This window comes from Solanum lycopersicum, chromosome 4 (genome assembly GCF_036512215.1).
Source record: "Solanum lycopersicum chromosome 4, SLM_r2.1".
Lineage (NCBI taxonomy): Eukaryota > Viridiplantae > Streptophyta > Magnoliopsida > Solanales > Solanaceae > Solanum > Solanum lycopersicum.
Window position 1 is genome coordinate 5,847,053 of NC_090803.1, and position 22,847 is coordinate 5,869,899.

A 22,847-nucleotide genomic window follows, 5' to 3' on the forward strand; every position below is an offset into this window, starting at 1 on the left:
TGCAAAATATTGCAATTTATAATAATTTCTATATAACTTTTGAATATCTAAACTATTAATTCAAAATATCTAATTAATATAATCTAATTTAATTTTTAAAATTAATTAAATTAATTCAAAAGACACAATATGACAATTTAAAACCAACGGAGGGAGTACTCCTATTTTAGGTCAAATAAGAAAGTCAAGCATGCCTTAACAGCCATTTTCTTAACACAGAGTGAAACATATTGTATTTTGAGGCAATAAAACATTATTTTTAAAATGATATTTCTCCTGACTTGTCAATGTAATGGCTTTATTGGGATAGTCATACCCTTAAGAGTATATTCGTTGAAATTTTGTGATCCGTTGAATTATTTGTTTTTCCAGAAAAATTCGACCAATTAAACAGGACAAAATCACATTATTAACTAAAATTAAGACGTTTTAATTTTAATGAAAATCTCCGACACCATTTCACTGAACAACCCTCTCGTCGACGATTTAGCTGACGCTGATTATCGTTCCTCCGATGACCGCATCGACGAGCTCGACGTTGCTGACAGAAACAGCAGTAACGATGATGAGTTCCTCTTATCCAATGAATCTCTGAACAGGACGATGAAGAAATCATCAATCAGCATCCTAGGGTTTCCTCGACGTATTTGTACGACCGATTGAGGAATGGGAAGATTACGTTAATTTTGAATAGAGGATGAAGTTAGGATTAGGGTCTAAGAGTGATGAATCTAAGGCCGCGTTTGGATCGAATGATGTTGGGTGAAATTGAGAGTGTTGAAGTCTTGAAGATGTGGCGTTGAATCAAAATAATAATCCCATGTTGCAGGATCCTGATGGAGCCGGGAATACTGGATTGACTAAAGGGGATAAGATTGTCTTAAATGAGTTTAAGTAAGTCCCATTTCTGGTTACCATCAGTGTCTGAATTGACAAATCTGAGTTGGTTAATGATGCTTTGGAGTTACAGAAGATGGCGGGGCTGGCGAAAAATGATGTTTTCGAGTTGAAGGAGTTGAAATTCAATAGTGAATTAGTGAAAACTAATGATGAGGATGTGAATAGAGGTAAGAGAGTGAAGCGTAGAACTTTAAACGATGATGCTAGAATTGGAAAAAGAGTTGTTTATGATAGTGATGGAGATTCAGCTCCTAGGAGTAAGGAAGAGATAAGGAATGGTAATATGAAAGTTGTGGAAGAGATGGGGTTACTTTCCGGGCTTGCATCCCCGGTTGTCTTTCACTAACTTTATGGACTCATTTTTCAGGAAAGAAAAATGTACTAGAGAGTTTTCATCGTCTGGAATTCTCCAGCATGGATGTTTACCGCTCGGTATCAGAGGGGACTTGAGAGTGTACTTAACTGTCACCGGGATGCTTGTGTGGTGGTTTTCTCTGAGACAATCGAACTTAATTTCTTTAGTGGTTTTGTGAAGGATGGGTAAATTACTGAATTTCTTTCTTCCATCAGTCTAGATTTGTTATCTTGTTGGCAGAGGCAGATGTAGAGTACACGTACCCGGTGCCAAGCATAAATTTATGAGTTAAAATCCACGAATATTGCTACAAACAGTAGATAAAATACAATGAGTTCATTTGCTAAAAGTACCTGGATCTGCCTCTAGTTGTTGTTTGTTTGACTAATATTTTCATCTGAAGTTATCCATATTTGCCTCGTGAACATCATACTCAAAGTGCTTCCAATAAGTCTTAAGTTCTTACTTAAAACAACAGTTTTTTTTGTAAAAGAAGATAATCTCAAGTTCTCTTTGTGTATATACGCAAAAATGCATGTCTATGGTGTTTTATTCTTCCATTTGCACTTTACTAGAGATGGATTTGATGATAGATTATTTTCCGCAGCTTCAAAGTGGCTGTTGTGATGCCCAATCTTGATGAGCTCCTACTAGGCACACCAACACATGTATTTGCTTCTTTCTGGTATGAGTGGAAGCAGACAAGACACTATCCTTTCCATTACAGTGAACTAGTCAGGCTGGCAGCTCTATACAAGTTAGCAATTTGGAAAATATACACTTCCCAATGTATTTAAATTGTTATGTACTGTGAAGCTAATCGAGGTGTTATCTCTATGATGATGCATTGTAGTTTTAATTTTAAACGTATTACCTTCCACGTAGTTTTGCATAACAGAGTTAAAAAAATCTGGTGTTTCCTTTATATAACATTTGACTTGAGGTAAGGCAAATTAGATAAGGAGCTCGCACTTAAGATCTCGACTATTTATTTCAAAAGGTATTATTTGTATAATAGAAAAATGATTCCAATAATTTTTTCGAGATTTATCAGTTGACGGCAGAAACAATTACCTTCTCTAATGCAATAGATTAACTTCAATTTGCTGAGCTTTTTTTTTTAAGAATTCAATTTGCTGAAGTTTATTTCAATGTGATTGTAATATTTTTCTTTCGGATGTTGTTTCCCATAGCTGATATTCTTAAACTTGGTCTAGTAAACCACAAGACTGGTTGTTCATGAAGTTAAGAAATGGAATTGATGATTGTTAGAAACACTTCATATAAAATGACGGTGAGAGGACTACTGAAGAAGGATCTAAGTTTTTCTGAGTCATACAAAAGATTTTGCTGTTAGTATATGTTAGTGAATAACTCATTCTTGTGTCTGTGGCACATGGACAGCTTCTTTTTAAAATCACATAATTCCAGAAATTTGCTGCTTCTAGTGAGTTTTTTTTTATAGATGAATTACATGAGTTATCCTTAGAGAAAGTGGGTTGTGGTGAGGCTGCACCAACATCTCCTGGCAAAGAACCTTATGAAACTAGGATCATGAAATGTGTTACATCTCAATCATTCCCTGATTCACATTAAAGAATTTATTTACCTTATAAAAAAAATTGATTTAAGGAGCATATGAAAGCTGAAATCTAATGTCTGTAATGAACTTTTGTCCATTCTATTTTCTGCAGGATTGTTCCAACTTTAGTAATATAAAAACTTAATTTCTTTTGGTGAAGTTTATAGTTGTTGCACATCATAGTGTTGAATTCATTGTCTTCACTTAGTAATACTGTTGCTTTTGAGGATGACCGACGTGGAAAAACTTTGAATGGTGCTGTAATGGCTTTTAGAAAGCACAGGTACTTTCAAAACAATCTTTGCCTCTTGAATACTTCTGAAGTGCTCTGTTCTGGTTCTGGTGTGCTTGGACCTTGCAATAACCACCCTTTCTGTGGCATTTTAGTATGTCCCATGCCTAATATTTTGAGGCCCACTGAGGAAGAGACATGGATAAGGAAAATAGAGGGAATTAGGGAAGGGCTGCTTTATGTGGATAAAATTACACATTCATAAAGTAAAGATTGATCGAGGTGCACGCAAGCTGAGCAAGATACCACTGTGTTTTCAAAAATATGTTTGGGTTGTCCTTAGCAGCCTGAAAACGCTATCGGAGGATGCAAGTTTTGAACAATAACCTCTTATTGCACCTGTTAATCTGTCAGAAATATTTGCTACAGTTTATTGCGGGAGAAGGATAGGAACACAAGTATTCCTAGCAAAAGCTTATAAATGTAAATTATTATTCTCTTCTATCTGCCCTATGACCAAGATTCACTTTATTGTATGTCTTCTGCAGTCCTTTTGTAATGGAGTGTTTGAAGGAGTCTTATGATTACACACAATTGAGATGGAATGGAGCTGATCTTTTGACAAGAATTGCTAGTAACTTTTCCGTCAATGGAAATCTTTCCGGTAGAAAGAGGGAGATCAAATTTCAACCCTCGTTTGTTTTCTTCCCCATCGGTCATAACAATATTACCAGGTAGCAAACTTAACATCTTTTTTAATCTTGAGGTCAAAAGTATTAAAAGGTGGTACTTAGAATTGTGAGTGCTTAAATTTTTTAGTGAAAGATTTATTATTTATTACTTTGAACGTTTGATTATTGTTCATACCGTTGTATGGGGAAGTGTGTAGGCGGGTTAAGAACTCACACGTGTAGGAGATGAAAGTAGCAGAAGTGTTGAGATGGAGGTGTGACAGGTTGACAATTGTGGTTTGAGGAGAGGTAGCGGTAGGCCGAAAAAGTATTAACGAGATGTGATTAGATAAAGCATGACACATTTGCAGCTTATTGAGGACATGTCCCTAGATAAAAAGGTCCAAGATTAATGTAGAATGCTAGTAGGTAGTCGAGTATTGTCTATTTTTCCTAGACAGTATTATTAGTAATTTAGTATTACTCTCTTATTATTCTTCAATTTTATTATTGCATGTTGTGTTCTTTGCTTCAGTTATCGTATTTGTGTTGTTGAGATTATTCTTTTCTTCATTATTTTCAGCATGGCTTCTTTACTATTGTATCCTCTTTTCAACCTTCTTGAAATGCTTTACTTGAGCTGAGAATCTTCCGTAAACAATCTCTCAACCTACCAAGGTAGGGGTAAAGTTTGCTTTACACACCACCCTCCTCGAACCTCATTTGTGGGATTATAGGAGGTATGTTATTGTAGTTATTGATTATAGCACACATGGCTTTTAGTTCAGAATATGGCTTAAGAATCTTATCCCTATTTTAAAACTATAGTTGTATGGTTAACAGAACTTAAATATTGCAAATTTGTCCCAGAACAGGTCACTTGTTCAAAACTTTGAAAACTCAGTCTAGTTAGAGCTTCCTGATTTTAGCAGAACCTTAAAAAAAATGGAATTAAGGAGTGAAATTCTATCTATCCCCCACTAAATAGAATTATCCCTCTGAGAGCCCAGCAATTTATCCCTGGATTTCATTAGCTCCCACAATATGGCTTGGAGACCATACATTTGCTTGTGGTTAACCCCCTGACTAAATTGGAGTTTCTGCAACATCTTACTTCATCAAAAATAATAAATTCATCTATTCAAGGACTTGTATTCTCCGAACTGTAAAGCCCGATTGGGAAACTAACCTTGAGTTTCAATGAAAACTGATTATCGGTAACTTGATAATGCTTGAATCAACAAGAGATCTCCTTCTAGTAGAAAAGATGTTGGAAAAGATAAAGGTAAAAATTTGGAAACCCTTACGAGAAACACGATTTTTTTGAAAGCAAAAAAGAATATGCAATTAGTGTTATGTACGGATGCATTTCTTCATTGCTTTTTTGGTGTAACATGGCTGATGCAACAGACTTCAGAGCCACATATAGATTTTTTGAGCTCATTACACAACTTATATATTGTTGTTGTTCTTGTAAATATTTTAAACACACCCCCTGTGACTAGATGTGAGAGTAAAATATCTTTTTAAGACGTCAGCTAATTCCCATCCAATCTTATTTGACATCTTTGAACTCTCAAAAAGCGGCCTTCTATATTTTGGGCTTCATTACAACTCTTTGTTTTGACAGATACTTCTTGGCACCAGCAATGGAAACTGAGAAAGCTGAACAAGATATGCTGTTTAAAACTATCGTCAAAGAAGCTGTCACATTTCACTTTTGGAATGGCTTAACTTCAGCTATGGTTCCAGAGGCTGGCAGCCTTGCACACCGGCTCATTAATTACAATTGCCTACGTTGCTCTGACACATTGTGAAACACCATTAAAGCAGATGGATGACCTTTTAAAGCATTTTTGTTTTCATGCCATTAGATATACCTCACGGCTTTTAAAGATATTCCGGTGCTGCTTCATCCATGAAGAATATATAATTTTTTGTTGTACAAAATATGAATCTCCAGTTGGTTGGCTTTCTGGACCTTGTGTTGTTAGTCTATATTAGTTTTTGTAGATTCCCTCGAGGGACGAATTAGAGGTCCTGCTTTTTGTAGCTGAGTTCTTACTGTATATTTCCCCTTGTGAGTTTTGTAGAACTATTTGTAGTCATTGGCAACAGGACAATGATATATTTAAATGATGTTCTTGTATGATTGTTTTTATGTAACCCACGAAGGTGTTTGCTGCGTCCAGTGATGATAATGGGTACTGTGATATTGTATGGATTTAGGATCTTTGTCATATCAGAGGATTAAAGTGGCCTTGAACGTCGATTGAGCGCTAACTTCAAGTGCTATGATGATGACTTCAATCAAAATAACTTGACGGATGAAGTGCAAGAGAAAATGAATAATCATAGCTAAAAGAAACGCAGAACTCAAAGGAAACATGTTATGACACACAACATCATTAGAGGTTCTATCATAAAATGATAATTTGAAACTAACGAGATGAAAGAGGAGTGTACAAATAAGCTTGCTTGTAACAACGAAAAGTCAATAACGAAATGCACTGCTCGTGTTGTTACTTCTAAGTCGTGCGCCTTACTGCTCAGTATTTTAAAAAAAAAGTTTCGTTAATTTTTTTAAAAATATTTCGTAACTGGAAAAAAATGTTTAGAAAAATTATTTAAATTTATTGATTAGTATTATTACTACTTTCCAAAATGTAGATTAATCATCAAGTGTTTTTAATTGAAACACTTTAAAATAATTGTATAAATTCACAATGTTTCTAAAGTAATTTTAAAATAATATTGTCCTTTTTTAAAATAAACTATCATATTTTTTTTTTGTTTCAATCAAATATCTTATTAAATTAGTATTAATTAGTTAGATTATATTTTCAAAAAAATAATAACGGCTCTTGCTATTAAAATCCATTTCAATGTAAATTTATTTAAATTCCAATTTGAGAAAGCACACTATAAATACTAGCAGTTCCACCCATAACGGCTCTTCTCTTTTCAAGGCTCCTCGACCGCTCTTCTCTTCTCTTTTCTCATAGATACAACGGCTCTTGTTCTGCATAAGTTTGAATTCCATTTTCAATTTGGATTTTAAAAGAAATCAAGTTTTTTTCTGGGTGTGTATGCTGCAGACAATGGTGAAGATCATGGTGGCGAGGACAAAACAAGAAGGAGCTGGTTGTCAGGCAAATGATGAGCGACAGACATTGGTATGCTTCTTGAATCCCACTGCTCGATCGTATTCAGCTACTTTTTCCTATGGCTTAGGGTTTGGGGGCTTAGTTGATTGATTGATCAATTGAACCTCAAAATCAACTCGTAGAAATGTGTAATTTAGTAAATCATGCTTGGGATCATTTATCTTCAATTATTATTCCATCTATTTCAAGTTTGAAAAAATTTCTTTGAAAATTCATTCACTAAATTCAAACCCTTGTCTGCTTCTAACGTATATATTACTTCACATTTGAAAATCGAAATTGAAAACTGGAGCGGCCAAGAAACGACGGGAATTTTCTAATGTATCGAATCATCAACTGTCTCTGCTGATCTCTTATTCTTCCAACCTTGTGTGAGTATTTCCCTGTTTTTGGTCTCAACTTTTTTATTTGTATTTCTTTTTTACTGTAGGAAAGTATTTATCATATTTTTTTGTGTGTATTTTTCTTATTACTGGTTCAATGATTCATTTTCTATATGTTGGAATCATCTTCTGTATGCCTATGGGGTTTCTATAAATTTGTGCAAGTGAAATGTCGGTGAGTTTTGTGATTTTTTTTTGGGTGGGTGGGTGGGTTTATTCTAAGATTTTAGACAAGTAAAATGATTGAAGGTTTTTGATATGAGGGTGAAAATTAAAGTTCTGAAAATCAAGTGAAATGATATGAGGGTTTTTGATACGGGATTTCAATTTTTTGGCCAAGATTGTGATATTTGGAAGTTGAATCTTTTCTAAAATTATGTCTGAGTTAAGTATCCTTTAATGGTTAAAAAGTATTATGAATCTTGCCACTTTGCATTTCGAACATTTGAAGAAAGTTCTAATGTTTATGTTATTAGGTTGAAGAAAAGTTTTCACACTAAGGTTTCTATTACTTTATAAGCTGATTTTCACCGAGAGTAGATTGAAAAAAAATAAATTGTTTTTTGTATCTGAAGTTGTGACTAACTACTAGGAATCATTTTTGGCTTTGGTACCATGTACATCCAAGATTGCAAGTGTTAAGTAATACAGTTCCAGCATCCTCCGCTGTCAGACCAAGCAGTAAATCTGTTTCTATTGAAACTGCTCTTCATTTTAATTCATTGATCCCTTTTACCTAGCATGATCAGTTGGCTCATCCATGATTAGAATAGAAACATCATTTTTTAGAGTTTGATTGCTCAACATGGATTATAATCCTTCAAAATTTCCGTGTTTGGTCATTTAAAATATGTTTGTCTTGTCTTCTGCTCTAACTGTTCCTTTTCTCATCTCCTTTATCTTGATTAATTTGTGAAACTTCAGCATCACTTCTGTCATGTTAGTATAGTATATTGATTTATATACTCAAAACCATGTACATGCAGAGAAGATAAAGATTGATGGGATAAAACAACCCTTGGTTCAATCCTTTTCCCTTCATTGTGAAAGGTTAGAAAAACTTCATTGGGTGCATAAATTGAATATTTGATGATTACTCAACCCAACTCATTTTCTTTGTCTTCTTTTTGTTTTACTATATAAATTGAATTGTTTAAGTGCATTCTAACTTTGTTTTTTTTAGGTCGAGGGGGCAGCCTCGGGGCACGACGGTGCCTCGAGGCTGCTCGGGGGGGCGGCCTCGGGGCACGACGGTGCCTCGAGGCTGCTAGGAGGGCGGCGGCTTTGAGGCACGACGGTGCCTCGAGGCTGCTTGGAGGGCGGCGGCCTCGGGGCACGACGGTGCCTCGAGGCTGCTCGGGGGGCGGGGGCGGCCTCAGGGCACGACGGTGCCTCGAGTCTGCTCGGGGGGCGGCCTCGGGGCACGACGGTGCCTCGAGGCTGCTCGGGGGGGGGGGGGGGGCCTCGGGGCACGACGGTGCCTCGAGGCTGCTCGGGGGGGCGGACTCGAGGCACGACGGTGCCCCGAGTCTGCTCGTGGCCTCGAGTCTGCTCGGGGGGGCGGTCTCGGGGCACGACGGTGCCCCGAGTCTGCTCTGGGGGGCGGCCTCGGGGCACGACGGTGCCTTGAGTCTGCTCGGGGGGGCGGCCTCGGGGCACGACGGTGCCTCGAGTCTGCTCGGGGGGGCGGCCTCGGGGCACGACGGTGCCTCGAGTCTGCTCGGGGGGGCGGCCTCGGGGCACGACGGTGCCTCGAGGCTGCTCGGGGGGGCGGCCTCGGGGCACGACGGTGCCTCGAGTCTGCTCGGGGGGGCGGCCTCGGGGCACGACGGTGCCTCGAGTCTGCTCGGGGGGGCGGCCTCGGGGCACGACGGTGCCTCGAGTCTGCTCGGGGGGGCGGCCTCGGGGCACGACGGTGCCTCGAGTCTGCTCGGGGGGGCGGCCTCGGGGCACGACGGTGCCTCGAGGCTGCTCGGGGGGGCGGCCTCGGGGCACGACGGTGCCTCGAGGCTGCTCGGGGGGGCGGCCTCGGGGCACGACGGTGCCTCGAGGCTGCTCGGGGGGCGGGGGGCGGACTCGGGGCACGACGGTGCCTCGAGGCTGCTCGGGGGGGCGGTCTCGGGGCACGACGGTGCCTCGAGTCTGCTCTTGGGGGGCGGCCTCGGGGCACGACGGTGCCTCGAGTCTGCTCTCGGGGGGCGGCCTCGGGGCACGACGGTGCCTCGAGTCTGCTCGGGGGGGCGGCCTCGGGGCACGACGGTGCCTCGAGTCTGCTCGGGGGGGCGGACTTGGGGCACGACGGTGCCTCGAGTCTGCTCGGGGGGGCGGACTTGGGGCACGACGGTGCCTCGAGTCTGCTCGGGGGGGCGGGGGGCGGACTTGGGGCACGACGGTGCCTCGAGGCTGCTCGGGGGGCGGGGGGCGGACTCGGGGCACGACGGTGCCTCGAGGCTGCTCGGGGGGCGGGGGGCGGACTCGGGGCACGACGGTGCCTCGAGGCTGCTCGGGGGGCGGCCGCGGGGCCCCGTGGGGCGGCCGCGGGGCCCCGTGGGGCGGCCGCGGGGCACCGGTGCCTCGAGGCTGCTCGGGGGGGCGGCCGCGGGGCACCGGTGCCTCGAGGCTGCTCGGGGGGCGGCCGCGGGGCACCGGTGCCTCGAGGCTGCTCGGGGGGCGGCCGCGGGGCACCGGTGCCTCGAGGCTGCTCGGGGGGGGCGGGGGCGGCCTCGGGGCGATGGTGCTTCGAGGCTGCTCGGGGGGGCGGGGGCGGCCTCGGGGCACGACGGTGCCTCGAGGCTGCTCGGGGCCTCGGGGGGGCGGCCTCGGGGCACGACGGTGCCTCGAGGCTGCTCGGGGCCTCGGGGGGGGGGGGGGGGGGCGGCCTCGGGGGGGGGGGGCGGCCTCGGGGGGGGGGGGCGGCCTCGGGGGGCCTCGGGGGGGGGGGGGGGGGGGGGGGGCGACCTCGGGGGGCCTCGGGGGGGGCGGCCTCGGGGGGGCACGACGGTGCCTCGAGGCTGCTCGGGGGGCCTCGGGGGGGGGGGGGCGGCCTCGGGGGGGCACGACGGTGCCTCGAGGCTGCTCGGGGGGCCTCGGGGGGGCACGACGGTGCCTCGAGGCTGCTCGGGGGGGCGTACTCGGGGGGGCACGACGGTGCCTCGAGGCTGCTCGGGGGGGCATACTCGGGGGGGCACGACGGTGCCTCGAGGCTGCTCGGGGGGGCGTACTCGGGGGGGCACGACGGTGCCTCGAGGCTGCTGGGGGGTGGAGGGCGGCCTCGGGAGAGCCTGAACTTGACGCTATCTTACTTAGTTATATTTAGATGCTGATGCCATAATTTGTGAGTAGTAAGACTTAGGGCAGGCACAATGATTTAAGACTTAGTTAGCAAAGTCGTTTGCTAAACGAAGAAAATGAAAGCATTTGTTTTTATATTTTCAACTAACTCCTTAATGTTAATGTACCAAAATCAATTATTGTTTAACTTAGTCATACACTTGCAGTTCTACATTTTGCAACAATGGTTGTGTGTGTTTTACGGGTAGAAGAAAGAAAAAAGTATGTAGGTCAAATGAAGAAAATTACATGGTCTTAATCTCTTTCATATTCTCAATGTTGCTTTCAACATTACAACGGCTGGGATTGTAGGGATTCAATTTAATAGCATTTATAAGGTTGACAGTTTAGTCTGAATTATATGGATGTTTTAGGTCCAATTATTGCAAAAGCTTAGTCTTGGTTGGTTAAAGTACCATATGATGAAGCCTATACCTGTAGTCCATTGTTGAATACATAATTTCTTTTGTGAACGGCAAGCAGGTTGTTGCAGAAAATCCAATATCCCAAGCTAAAGCGGAATCTATAGAGTGGTGCTAATGCTTTCCATCTTTTGATGTCATGTACTGTTTTGTGATTAGTTGATTTGTCTTGGTTCTAATTCAATCATTTGTTTTTCTTCCTTATGCTAATAATTGCTCTTTGGGTATTTGAACAATCTGACCGTTTGTATTTAGGGACATTGTGGTTCTTGTTGGGCTTGTTGTGGTGCTGCTGAGTCGTTGTCTGATTGTTTCTGTATTCATATTGGCTGGGTAAATTCATTCCTTCGTGCAAAAACTTGCAAGTTTATTCTAGTTATGGTCGCTAATGATTCAATTTTATGTGTGAGGCAGAATATCTATGTCAGCAAATGATATCGTAGCATGCTGTGGTGGTCACTGAAGAGGTCATACTGTTTTGTTTTATACACTTCTTGTACTTCTGAGGAAATACATCTTTTCTATATATTGTAGGATTTTTATACCCATCTTTAAAAAGATAAAATTATTATGCTCGACTAATAAAATTTTCCTGTCAGTGTGACCCTTTAGTTTGATATTATATGATATGAATCCCAAGCAACAATTTTAGTCGAATGATCGCTTAATTTCTCAGTCTGGATTGTGCATGAATGTATTGCTTGTCTTGTGATGTTCTTCTCAAACATAAAATCAGAAGAGGAACAAACGAGTGTGGCAAGAAGAAGTGCTTCAGCCAAAACCCTGAACGTGGAACTTGATGTCTGTGATATGTGATTGCTGATTCTTCAAGTAAACACTAATTAGGATCAAGTTTCTGAAGATTTGGGGAATAATAACATTTTAAAGCTTCATATTCTCCCCCTCCTAAGTTATCCGCAATCTTAATAAGTACTCTGTCAATCTTGACAAAGTTAAAACATTAGTATCATCTATCGTATACTACTTCTCCATTTCATGTACACGCTTAAATGAACTCATGTAATCTTCTAATCTGTTCTTGTCAGTGCAGATTGTCCGAGGAAGTTGTGGAAACATAACACGAGCTCAATGAATGAGCTTAGAAAGCACATATCCGCACAGGGGATTCTTGTTCAAAGATCTCATCATTGTTGTATGCAGAGAATTGGATGAATGGAGCCGAACTGGTGGTGATGTCCAAGAAGCTAATGAATGACATGGAAGATGAAAACATTATAGGACATTAGAACGACAACAACTCGTCTTGCTTTAGACAAAATGTCTCTAAAGTCTAAAAGAAGGAAGCAATGGACTCGCGAAGAAGCATACAAGTGTCCCAAATCAAGGGGTGTGTCCGGAGGATTTAAGGCGTTGGATCGAACCCTAGCCTGATAGTTGTAGTTTGGCTAAGCCAACTTAGTACACAGTGAGACCATAAGAAGAAATTAGACAGGCAAATTGTAGTAGCTGATTGAGAAGGATGCTTTAGTATTTTTCTCAAAATTATATTAATGGAATCTAACTCCATGTACCTGTATGAGTTCGGTCACATTGTCAGTTCCAAGTCCAGATTATCGTCAAGGGACAATCAAAAAATTACACTGAATTTCTTGTTGTTTGTTGTTGATACAATCATTAAGATTACCTGATATGAAATAGATTGTTAATATAATTTCATAACTAGTACTGTACTATATTTTATTTTTATATACAAAATATTTTTAGATATTTTATTTCCATCTTTGGATTTATGAAATCAAAGTGAGAGTTAATAAGTGCTTTCAGTATAAAATTCAACCAGAATAACATCAGTTTAGTAAAAGACAAAATTAATCAATGTACGAATAGTGATATAATTTTATATGACGTGTATCGTAATATAACATGAAAAATCGATCTCATAAGAAAATATAGTATTATAGAAAAGTTTGACTATATATTTTTGTATATAATAACGTGGACAAAATGACTTTGACTTTAAAACAACATGACACAAAACATTATTTTTTTTCCAAGAAAATTAAGATTGATGATAAGATTTAAATCCACCAATAATTGAGGGATGAGTGGCTGGATTAGTTAGCCTGTCCTTTTTTGCTTTCACAACACAAATTGTGTAAGTCAATGTTTTTATTTCATATTTCATAAATATAATATTATTAATCATTTCAAGAGCAACTTCAAAAATTTTACAAGTTCAAATCTCTTAGACAGAAATACAAAATTTCGATTTTTATAAATTATTTGTAACACAAGCTCAATCAGAAGACATGGAGGATCAGACAGAAGTACGAAATTCCGATTTAAAAGAAGATGAAGTAGCTATAGTTATGGTTCCATTTCCAGGACAAGGCCATCTTAATCAACTTCTTCAACTTGCTTGTTTAATCACCTCATCATATGATGATCTTCCAGTCTATTATGTTGGCTCAGCTACACATAATCTTCAAGCTCGTGTTCGAGCCAATGCGTTAAATCCTTCAGACATAGCCAAAATCATTTCCATGATATCCCAACACCTGATTTTACCTCTCCTGCACCTGATCCTAATGCATCGAGCAAATTTCCATCACATCTTGAGCCATCATGGGATGCTTGTATGCTTCTTCGCGAGCCTATTGCTTCCTTCTCACGTGATATTTCCTCAAAATCAAGACGATTCGTTGTTGTTCATGATTCTTTAATGTCCTATAACGTTCAGGATGTTTCATCCTTGCACAACGCGGAATCCTATATATTTAATTGCATTTCTGTGTTCACTTTCTACTGTATTATATGTTTGTCTGTTGGAATGTCTGTTCAACTTGAAGAGGAATTGCTTAAAAAGTTACCTTCCCTTGATGGAATTATGACGGATAAAATCAGAGATCGCGGAGCTTCTCAGAGTCCATATTTAGATATTAGATCAGGTGATATACATAATACAAGCAAAGTGATTGAAGGTAAGTTTCTTGATTTGTTAGCACAAGTAGCAAGTGATCAGAAGAAGAAAAATTGGGCAATTGGACCACTTTTGCCTACTAAAATAGATCGTATATCGAATAAGGAGGATATATGTTTGGATTGGCTTAACAAACAACCTCCAAGATCAGTACTTTATGTGTCTTTTGGAACAACAACTTCATTTTCTGATAGGGAAATCAAGGAGCTCGCGATGGGATTAGAGCAGAGCAAACAGAGGTTTATATGGGTGTTAAGGGACGCGGATAGAGGAGATATCTTTACTGAGGAAGCTAGGAGAGTTGAGTTGCCTGAAGGGTTTGAGGAAAGAGTAAAAGGGGTCGGGTTAGTGGTAAGAGAATGGGCACCACAACCAGAAATCTTGGCTCATTCGTCTACAGGCGGGTTCATGAGTCATTGTGGATGGAATTCTTGTATAGAGAGTATTACTATGGGGGTGCCTATAGCTGCTTGGCCTATGCACTCTGATCAACCAATGACTGGTTTCTTGGTGACGGACGTGTTAAAAATAGGCCTGATTGTGAGGGAGTGGGAGAAACGCGAGGAGCTGGTGAATGCATCCACTATTGAGGACGTCGTGAGGAAGTTGATGGCATCAGAAGAAGGCAATGTGATTAGAAAAAGAGCAGAAGAATTGGGAGAAGCTGTAAGACAGTCCACAGAGAAAGGGGGAGCTTCTCGAATAGAGTTGGATTCTTTCATCGCGCATATCACAAGATAGACTTAATCTTCTAGCTCTCAACAACTAATGAATATTGATTCAGAAAAACAAAGAACATTGCTGGTTACTTGTTTATGTTATCATTTCGATCGCGTTTACTATTTTACATCTTGGCAAGAGAGATAGTTCTTCTATTTGTATAATGTGTTGCTGTAGCCATTTTCAGTGTGATTCTGTTGGTCTTTCGATAAAGAAAATGACTTACGTGATGATAATAACTATTAGTACTTTATTAGTTGAGTGAACATCTGAGAAATCACGATTGAAAAGTTCATCACAGCTGATTTTCCCAACAAATAGAAAAAACTTGTTATGTCTTCAAATATTCCCAAAACTCTTTTGACTTAATTACTATCCTTAACCAGAGACATGAGGTTCGAACATTAATCTGAGATCACCTTTGGCATGAAGTGTTGGACCTTTCAAAGTGAGACTTTTTGTTCACGATTAGTCAAACTCCAAAATGAATATCAAACATCGAATCGAAACAAATTGTGCCAAAAAAAAGGTACTCCTTTAGACAGACTGAGTGTTTTCTGATATTATGTAGTCCTGGAGCATTACAAGATCATTTTAAAATACAGACAAAAATATAAAGTAAACAAAACACTTGAAAAGAGAAAACAAAAATGCTCGAGAATGAGCTACTTGTTAATTCGTACAGATCTCGTCTTCAGAAAAGTATTGAGGCTTTCCTTCCCCGTTATCCCGAGACTTATTCAGCCACATTGTCTCTAACATTTCTTTGACTACTACTGAATCTGGTTGGTGACTATAGCAACAGAATAATCCAGTGGGCAGAAAGGGTATTTGAATACTTTGTGCGGTTGGTTAAACCTGCTTTACATGCAGCATTTTTTGTGTTCAAGCCACTTGATTTTGCTGGAAGTGATGAAGGGAAACCTCAGCAAGTTCTCTGGTAGAACAGTCGGGGTCGCCCCCCGCCCCTGAGGCACGCGTTTGATAGGGCTCTCAAATGCTTATTACTGTGAGTTAAAACCTGACATTAAATGATCGACCTGTGAGTAGATGCATTTCATATTGAAAAATTTCCACTTCATGTGAAGTCATTTCAACTTTTTAAATGTTCTCTTTTTCTATAAATGTACAGAATCAAGAGGACTAGATGTTTTGCTGAACGGAATTACCTGCAACTGGTGTACGAGTACAGTAGTATTCAAGCCTGCAATGTTTCTAGAATCAATATAGAGGTGATAAATTATGCAACATCCTAATGACGAAGAAATGAAGATAGAGGATTAGTATTTACAAAACCTGTTTCAGAGAAGCATAATGAACTAGGTTTTACAGGCTACAAGACACTTTTGTCTTTATGAGATGTGCGCCAAAAGTGTCTTTATGAGATGTGTGCCAATATAGATGAAGAGCACTATCGTATTTTGAGGCAATAAAACATTGGTCCTAAAAATGGTGTTTCTTGAATGTCAGTATTTTGAGCCTTATTTGCGTACTAAGCAGATTCAACAATATTGGTTGGGGTATCGAAGTGGATGTCTTGTGCATTCCAACAAGACTGCACAACTCATGTTTATTTTCTTTTCGACTCTCCACACTTGTCAATGTAATCACTTCACTGAAATAGTCATACCCTTGAGAGTTTTTTTTATCTTGACTCTGAACTGTTTTTTACATATTGATGATAATTTGGAGAATAGAAGACAGAAAACATGTCTATCATTGTTTGGATCAATTTCTTTTCCGTATGGTTGGTATCTTGAACTTGACCTTTCATTCCTACTGCTAAACCAAAATGGACTAAAACAAAATATTTACTTACATCTAAGACTTGATTAAAGAATGTTTGAAAATATCTATTAAAAATAATAATTAAAAAGAATTGATTAAAGAATGTTTGACAATATCTATTAAAAATAATAATTGGAAAATATATATATTTATGAAGTAGAAAAAGGAAAATAAACCTTGTATTTTGTGGCATTATCCAAGGAACTCAAAATTCCATTTTGCTCACCAACCGTCAACTTAGACTTGATGGAGTGATTTTGTAATTTCTCAATAGTACTATTTTTGCATCCCATGAAAGATAATGAATAGTCATCAACGGTAATCGCATATTTTATTTTTGAAGAATTCTTATCCATGTAACTCTTTGGAGCTTTATTACAAAATTATAATTAATGATGTATAAACACAAATATTGTAGTTCTTAATTTTATATGAAGTTTTCCATTGTTGTCTTACTTATATAGTCATTACTTGTCATTTTAATTTACGTACATTCCATATTTGGATGATTTTTTTTGTACTAAAATAGGAAAAATAACTAATAATTACTTAGTAGAACTTGATTGGATATGACAAAACTCCAACGGACACCTCTCTATATGCAGAGTAACATTTTTTTTCTAAATAAGTGAGAATTCTAAATGATTTTCTGTAGATATTAAACACCAAAATCACTTAGTAGGATTTGATTAGATATGACAAAAATTCAATCGATACCTATTTGTATTTCAAAATTATGTCGAGTAACTTCTTTTCTTGAATAAGTGATGATAGTAAAATTTGAGTATTTTTTAGAAATATTATTTGAAAATTATACAGATTTGGAAAAAAACTGAATACTATGTTAAGTTTATTATTTAAAATTTTATATAGCTCATGATAGAAATATCGATGTAACAAAGAAAAAATTATGAGCTCGCAAAAATTTGTGGCGTTAATCTGATTTTTCATGTCATGTGCATTGCCAAAATGATTTGATAATAATGTCATATTTAACTCAATTCTGTAATAAATGGATGTCAACGAGAAATATCTATTTTAACTTTTCACACTCAATAAAACATTCGAGAATCTAAGTAGCTTAACTGGCTGATTACCTCAACTTTCACCTTAATTTTTCACACTCAGTAAAACACAACAGTCTATTGTTAGATAAATAAATGTCATGACCGAAATCTTGACTCCAGACGAGACCGGCGTTGTTGACCTCTCAAAGGTCGCAAACAAGCCTACTTATGTCATTCTTACTTTACATAGGTTAATTTTAGCGGAAAATTTGAAACTTTTTGTTTCTTAACATACTTATAAAAACATTCTCATAAATATGAAATTGTTCACCATCAACCATCTATTATTTGTATAATTGCCAAAATGGCATCAATACATAGTCTGAACAAAAATAGGAAAGATACATTGGTGGAACATACTCCACTAGCTCAACTCTAAAACTAAGATAGAATATAAAACAGTAGCATCCTTGAAAGCATGAGGACCTACCAAAACCGGATGAATGCTGAACATTCGAGGCACGACGGTGCCTCGAGATTTGGGGGGGGGGGGGGCTCGGGGAACGATGATGCCTCGAGGTTGGGGGGGGTGGGGCGACCTCGGAGCACGCATCCGATGTTCGACCGAGCTAATTTTTTTCCAACCTGATTATTTTTTTGATATCTATGCTAAAAAATACCACGCACTGCCATAGGACTTATAGTTTTACGTTTATCAATTTTTGACCATATATAGACAAAATTATAAGGAAAAAAACAAAAGTCAAATCGGTCAAAGAGATTGGGTTTACCACGTAGATCTCAAAAAAATAAGCAAGTTTAAAAATAAAATCGCCCCCAAAAGATGCTGGAGGAAAAATCTACGGCCATTTGAAGTTTTACGAAATGTGACTTTAAGGGGTACTTTTGAAAATTTGAACTTCAAACGGACATAAAACGCGCATCCGATGTCCGATCGAGCCGATTTTTTTTAACCTGATTATTTTTCAATATTTACGCGAAAACCACTACAATCTGCCATATGACTTATAGTTTTAAGTCTATCGGGTTTTGACCATATATTGGGCAAAATTATAAGAAAAAATGAAAGTCTAATCGGTCAAAGAGATTGGGTCTAACACGTATATCTCAAATAAATAAGAAAGTTCAAAAAAATTATATCCCCCAAAAGATATTCGGGGAAAAATCTACGGCCATTTGAAGTTTCACGAAATGTGATTTTGAAGGGTACTTATGAAAATTTAAACTTCAAACGGACATAAAACACGCATCCGATGTACGATCAAGCCAATTTTTTCCAACCTGATTATATTTTTGATATCTACGCGAAAAATAGCTCGCACTTCCATAGGATTTATAGTTCTACGTTTACCGGTTTTTGACCATATATAGGGCAAAATTATAAGGAAAAAACAAAAGTCAAATAGGTCAAAAGTATTGGGTCTACCACATAGATCTTGAAAAAATAAGCATGTTTAAAAAAAGAATCGATCCCAAAAGATGTTCGAGAAAAATCTACGGCCATTTGAAGTTTCACGAAATGTGACTTTAAAGGGGTACTTGTGAAAATTTGAACTTCAAACGGACATAAAACGTGCATCCGATTTCCGATCGAGCCAAATTTCTTTCCAACCAAATTATTTTTTCGATATCTACACAAAAAAATAGAATGCAATGTCATAGGACTTATATTTTTACGTTTATCGGTTTTGACCATATATAGGAAAAAAATTAAAAGGAAAAAACTAAAGTCAAATCGGTCAAAGAGATTGGTTCAACCGCGTATATCTCAACAAAATAAGCAAGTTTAGAAAAGAATTATCCCCAAAAGATGCTCGAGGAAAAAATCTATGGTCATTTAAAGTTTCACGAAATGTGACTTTAAAGGGTTACTTGTGAAAATTTGAAATTCAAACAGACATAAAACGCGCATCGAATGTCCGATCGAGCCAAATTTTTTTCCTACGTGATTTTTTTTTGTTATATACGCGAAAAACACCACGCACTGTCATAAGACTTATAGTTTTACGTTTATCGGTTTTTGACCATATATAGGGAAAAGTATAAGAAAAACGAAAGTCAAATCGGTCAAAGGGATTGGTTCTACCGCGTTTATCTCAAAAAAATAAGCAAGTTTAGAAAAGGAATCGCCCCCAAAAGATGCTCGAGGAAAAATCTACGCCCATTTAAAGTTTCACGAAATGTGACTTTAAAGGGGTACTTGTGAAAATTTAACTTCAAACGGACTTAAAACGCGCATCCGATGTCCGATAGAGCCAAGTTTTTTTTCAACCTGATTATTTTTTTTATATTTATGCGAAAAATACCACGCACTGCCATAGGACTTACAGTTTTACGTTATCGATTTTTGACCATATATAGGGCAACATTATAAGGAAAAACGAAAGTCAAATCGGTCAAATGAATTGAGTCTGCATCGTATATCTTGAAAAAATATGCAAGTTTAAAAAAAGAATCGCCTCCAAAAGATGCTCGAGGAAAAATCTACGGCCATTTGAAGTTTCACAAAATATGACTTTAAAGAGGTACTTGTGAAAATTTGAACTTTAAACGGACTTAAAACGCGCATCCAATGTCCGATAGAGCTAATTTTTATTTCCAACCTGATTTTTTGATATATACGCGAAAAAATGATACGCACTGCAATAGGACTTATAGTTTTACGTTTATCAGTTTTTGACCATATATAGGGCAAAATTAAAAACAAAAATGAAAGTCAAATCTGTCAAAGGAATTGGGTCTACCGCATATATCTCAAAAAAATAAGAACGTTTGAAAACAGAATCACCCCGAAAAGATGCTCGAGGAAAAATCTACGGCCACTTGAAGTTTCACGACATGTGACTTTAAAGAGATACTTCTAAAAATTTGAACTTAAAAAACGCATCCGACGTTCGATCGAGCCAGTTTTTTTTCCAACCTGATTATTTTTTTGATATGTACGCGAAAAGACAGCATGCACTTCCATAGGACTTATATTTTTTACGTTTATCTGTTTTTGACCATATATAGGGCAAAATTTGGAAAAAATGAAAGTTAAATCGGTCAAAGAGATTGGGTCTACCGCATATATCTCAACAAAATAAGCAAGTTTAAAAAAGGAATCTCCCCCAAAAGATGCTCGAGGAAAAAATCTATGGTCATTTAAAGTTTCACGAAATGTTACTTTAAAGGGTTACTTGTGAAAATTTGAAATTCAAACGGACATAAAACGTGCATCTAATGTCCGATCGAGCCAATTTTTTTTCCTACGTGATTTTTTTTCATGTATACGCGAAAAACACCACGCACTGTCATAGGACTTATAGTTTTACATATATCATTTTTGAACCATATATAGGGAAAAGTATAAGGAAAAAACGAAAGTCAAATCGGTCAAAGAGATTGATTCTACCGTGTTAATGTCTAAAAAATAAGAAAGTTTAAAATAATAATCGCCCCCTAAAGATGCTCGAGCAAAAATTTACGACCATTTGAAGTATCACGAAATGTGATTTTAAAGGTGTACTTGTGAAAATTTCAACTTCAAACGGACTTAAAACGCGCATCCGATGTCCGATAGAGCCAAATTTTTTTCCAACCTGATTATTTTTTTGATATTTATGCGAAAAATACCACGCACTGCCATAGGACTTACAGTTTTACGTTATCGATTTTTGACCATATATAGGACAACATTATAAGGAAAAACGAAAGTCAAATCGGTCAAATGAAGTGAGTCTACATAGTATATCTTGAAAAAATAAGCAAGTTTAAAAAAAGAATCGCCTCCAAAAGATGCTCGAGGAAAAATCTACGGCCATTTGAAGTTTCACAAAATATGACTTTAAAGAGGTACTTGTGAAAATTTGAACTTTAAACGGACTTAAAACGCGCATCCAATGTCCGATAGAGCTAATTTTTATTTCCAACCTGATTTTTTTTGATATATACGCGAAAAAATGATACGCACTGCAATAGGACTTATAGTTTTACGTTTATCAGTTTTTGACCATATATAGGGCAAAATTAAAAACAAAAATGAAAGTCAAATTTGTCAAAGGAATTAGGTCTACCGCATATATCTCAAAAAAATAAGAACGTTTGAAAACAGAATCACCCCCAAAAGATGCTCGAGGAAAAATCTACGATCACTTGAAGTTTCACGACATGTGACTTTAAAGAGATACTTCTGAAAATTTGAACTTAAAAAACGCATCCGATGTTCGATCGAGCCAGTTTTTTTCCAACCTGATTATTTTTTTGATATGTACGCGAAAAGACAGCATGCACTTCCATAGGACTAATATTTTTTACGTTTATCTGTTTTTGACCATATATAGGGCAAAATTATAAGGAAAAAATGAAAGTTAAATCGGTCAAAGAGATTGGGTCTATCGCATATATCTCAACAAAATAAGCAAGTTTAAAAAAGGAATCGCCCCCAAAAGATGCCCGAGGAAAAAATCTATGGTCATTTAAAGTTTCACGAAATGTTACTTTAAAGGGTTACTTGTGAAAATTTGAAATTCAAACGGACATAAAACGCGCATCTGATGTCCGATCGAGCCAATTTTTTTCCTACGTGATTTTTTTTATGTATACGCGAAAAACACCACGCACTGTCATAGGACTTATAGTTTTACGTATATCGTTTTTGAACCATATATAGGGAAAAGTATAAGGAAAAAATGAAAGTCAAATCGGTCAAAGAGATTGATTCTACCGTGTTTATGTCTAAAAAATAAGAAAGTTTAAAATAATTATCGCCCCCAAAAGATGCTCGAGCAAAAATTTACGACCATTTGAAGTATCACGAAATGTGATTTTAAAGGTGTACTTGTGAAAATTTCAACTTCAAACGGACTTAAAACGTGCATCCGATGTTTGATCGAGCCAAATTTTTTTTCCAACCTGATTATTTTTTTGATATCTATGCGAAAAAACACCACACACTCCGATAGGACTTATAGTTAAACGTTTATTGGTTTTTTTTATCATATATAGGGCAAAATTATAACGAAAAACGAAAGTCAAATCGGTCAAAGGGATTAGATCTACCGCATTTATCTCAAAAAATAAGCTAGTTTAAAAAAGAATCGTCCCAAAAATATGCTCGCAGAAAAATCTACGGCCATTTGAAGTTTCACAAAATGTGACTTTAAAGGGGTACTTGTGAAAATTTTAACTTCAAACGGATATAAAACGTGCATCCGATGTCCGATCGAACCAACTTTTTTTTCAACCTGATTATTTTTTGGATATCTACGCAAGAAAATATCACACACTGCCATAGGACTTATAGTTTTATGTTTATATATCGATTTTGGAACATTTATAGGGTAAAAT

General features: G+C 38.3%; 1 protein-coding gene, 1 long non-coding RNA gene and 1 pseudogene across 9 annotated transcripts; all 3 read left to right on the forward strand.

The window, feature by feature from the left end:
- The first annotated feature begins 278 nt into the window (after positions 1-278).
- Positions 279-5,906, forward strand: LOC101258548 (uncharacterized protein At4g19900-like). Of its 2 annotated transcripts, XM_069297011.1 has the most exons (4): positions 279-1,440; positions 1,863-1,940; positions 3,618-3,803; positions 5,371-5,906. In XM_069297011.1, exons 1-4 carry the CDS (start codon positions 1,319-1,321, stop codon positions 5,555-5,557), a joined length of 573 nt encoding a protein of 190 aa, XP_069153112.1. In that variant the 5' UTR covers positions 279-1,318; the 3' UTR covers positions 5,558-5,906. The 2 variants fall into 2 exon arrangements, with proteins under 2 accessions (XP_069153112.1, XP_069153113.1); XM_069297012.1 differs by lacking the exon at positions 279-1,440 and having other exon boundaries at positions 1,863-3,120.
- Positions 5,907-6,490: 584 nt separating this feature from the next.
- LOC104646683 (uncharacterized) lies at positions 6,491-12,722 on the forward strand. 7 transcript variants are annotated; one of them, XR_002027509.3, is made up of 6 exons: positions 6,491-6,916; positions 7,200-7,278; positions 8,277-8,359; positions 11,104-11,375; positions 11,457-11,509; positions 12,094-12,722. It is a non-coding gene; the product is annotated as an uncharacterized lncRNA (long non-coding RNA). The 7 variants fall into 7 exon arrangements; XR_003246424.2 differs by having other exon boundaries at positions 8,277-8,340; positions 11,298-11,375; XR_011220557.1 differs by having other exon boundaries at positions 11,104-11,153; positions 11,298-12,722.
- Positions 12,723-13,158: 436 nt separating this feature from the next.
- On the forward strand, positions 13,159-14,942 carry LOC101256765 (zeatin O-xylosyltransferase-like; annotated as a pseudogene).
- Positions 14,943-22,847: the final 7,905 nt, after the last annotated feature.